Source organism: Gekko japonicus, unplaced genomic scaffold, assembly GCF_001447785.1.
Source record: "Gekko japonicus isolate JY-2015 unplaced genomic scaffold, Gekko_japonicus_V1.1 scaffold2874, whole genome shotgun sequence".
NCBI lineage: Eukaryota > Metazoa > Chordata > Lepidosauria > Squamata > Gekkonidae > Gekko > Gekko japonicus.
The window spans coordinates 17,166-19,503 of record NW_015176063.1 but is presented as its reverse complement, the minus strand read 5'-3'; the positions used below and the strand labels follow the sequence as shown (position 1 = coordinate 19,503).

Below are 2,338 nucleotides of genomic sequence, written 5' to 3'. Positions count from 1 at the left end.
GGCGCCGGAGGAGGCGGAGCCGCGGCGGGCGGCGGCCTGCCCAAGCAGAGCCCCTTCCTGTACGCCACCACCTTCTGGCCCAAGGGCGTGGCGGCGGCGGCGGCGGCCACGACGGCCCCCCTCCAGCTGCAGCTGCCCTCGGCGCTGACGCTGCTTCCGCCCTCCTTCACGTCGCTCTGCCTGCCGGCGCAGAACTGGTGCGCCAAGTGCAACGCCTCCTTCCGCATGACCTCCGACCTGGTGTACCACATGCGCTCCCACCACAAGAAGGAGTACGCCCTGGAGCCCCTGGTCAAGCGGCGGCGCGAGGAGAAGCTCAAGTGCCCCATCTGCAACGAGTCCTTCCGCGAGCGCCACCACCTCTCCCGGCACATGACCTCGCACAACTGAGGCGGCTCCTCCTTCCCACCTCCCCACAATGCGGGTTCACTTTCACGGGCTGTCCTTCTCGCTCCCCCTGGCCCCACTGTAGCATTCTGGGATCTGTAGTTCTGGACACGGCCTGCGGCCTCTCTGAGAAAGAGTGGCCGAGCACCTTGACCAAAGGTAACAGTGGGCCAGAGTGCTTACTGTTCCCTCTAAGCTGTGGAGGTTCGTGAGCAAAAATTCTACTTTGTGAGCTACTGGCATTAAAGTTGTGAGCGAGCAACCTGGCTCCTGAATAAATTAGTTTGCTCTGGAGCCATCCTTCCTGAGCTGAGACAAAAATATGTGCGCCAGAGGCTAAAAAACTGTGAGCTAGCTCACCATAATTCAGCGTAGAGGGAACACTGCTACAAGGTGCTTAAAGTGGTATCAAACTGGGTTGAATCAGTAGTGTGCGGGGCATTGCGCAAATTATGCACGCAGCTGTGGGGTGATGTATGTGGGCCATCAAGTCGCAGTAGACCTATGGTGACCCCATAGGGCAGGGGTGTGAAACATAAGGCCCAGGGGCCGGAACTGGCCCATCCAGGGCTCTTGTGCAGCCCGCGAGCCACTGGTGCAAGGAAGGGAGTGTGGGGGGAGTGGACGGAGCCACTGCATCATGGCTTCTGCATGGCCGAACAACCTTGTTTGCAGCAGTCAAACATCATGGGAGCCGGCCCACTGCTGCCTCTCCAATCCACCTATGTGGGTTTTCCTTTGCACCTGTGCCTCCCAGCCCACGGGGCCTTGCAGTGAGGATACACCAACTCGGTGCTTACTAGCTGCTGTTCTTTATACAGTTTCTGTCTCCTGTACCTGGCATTACGTTTTATGGCACACATGGCCCATTTATGTCAGATCCGGCCCTCGTAACAAATTAGTTTGACACCTCTGCCGTAGGGTGTTCAAGGCAAGAGACAGTCAGAGGTGGTTTGCCATTGCCTTTCTGTGCATAGCAACCTGGGACTTCCTTGGCGGTCTCCCATCCAAGTGCTAACCAGGGCTGATCCTCTGCATAGCAACCCTAGCTTTCCTTGGGGGTCTCGCGTCCAGGGTCTACCCAGGGCCGAGCCTCCTTAGCTTCCGAGATCGGATGAGATCGGACCATCCAGCTCAAGACAGGGTGATACCTATATATGCGCACACAAAAGCCACCCTCTGCGAAAGAGAATAATTCTGGCGTAGTCTCCTGGATGCCACCAGTGCTTTGACAAAATGCTAGAGGAGGCTCCTTGATTGGAAGCCATTCTGCAGTCACCTCTTGACTTGAGCTGGAGAGCTGCAGAAGACTCCACAGACCACTTCTTCCAGGCATGCCTTCAGCTGAATGATTTTCTAGGGAAATCCATGCGCACCCCCTTGCAGTTTCAGAGAAGTTTCAAAATGCTTAGTTTGGTGAATTAAGCAGAGGCCACTGACCACTTTTCTCTTTTTTTGAGCAGCCAAAGACCTCAACGGAGCTGCTGTGTGATAATGGCTTAAGAACACCTTGCCTGTAGGGTCAGGATACGTAGCAGCACTCCCATGTGCACTTGTGTGGCAGCCCTGTTGAATTGGATGGAAGTTCTGGGTGTGTAGGATCAGACTGTAAGCAGGGTGGCTTAGACCAGGGGTGTCAAACATAAGGCCGGGGGGGGGGCGGAACCAGCCCATCCAGGGCTCTTATCTGGCCCACAAGCCACTGGTGCAAGGGGGGGTGCACAGAAGGCAGCTCAGGGCGGGCGAGTAAGCAGCGCCACTACAATTGTGGCTTCAGCGCAGCAAAACAACCCTGTCTGAAGCAGTCAAGCAGAACCCCTTTGCTTCATGGGGCCTTGCAGTGAGTGCACACCAACCCGGAGCTTACCAGCTGCTCTCTGGTACCCGGCATTACATTTTATGGCACACATGGCCTGGCCCGACTAGAGTCCCATTTATGTCGGATCCGGCC

General features: G+C 56.6%; 1 protein-coding gene across 1 annotated transcript in view; it reads left to right on the top strand.

Annotated features, from left to right (window-relative positions):
- PRDM8 (PR domain containing 8) overlaps positions 1-390 on the top strand; it is a 12,914-nt gene extending 12,524 nt beyond the window's left edge. The window contains exon 4 of the mRNA XM_015426703.1: positions 11-390. Within this exon, the coding sequence (XP_015282189.1) occupies positions 11-390 (380 nt within the window). The remainder of the gene's footprint in view (positions 1-10) is intronic.
- Positions 391-2,338: the final 1,948 nt, after the last annotated feature.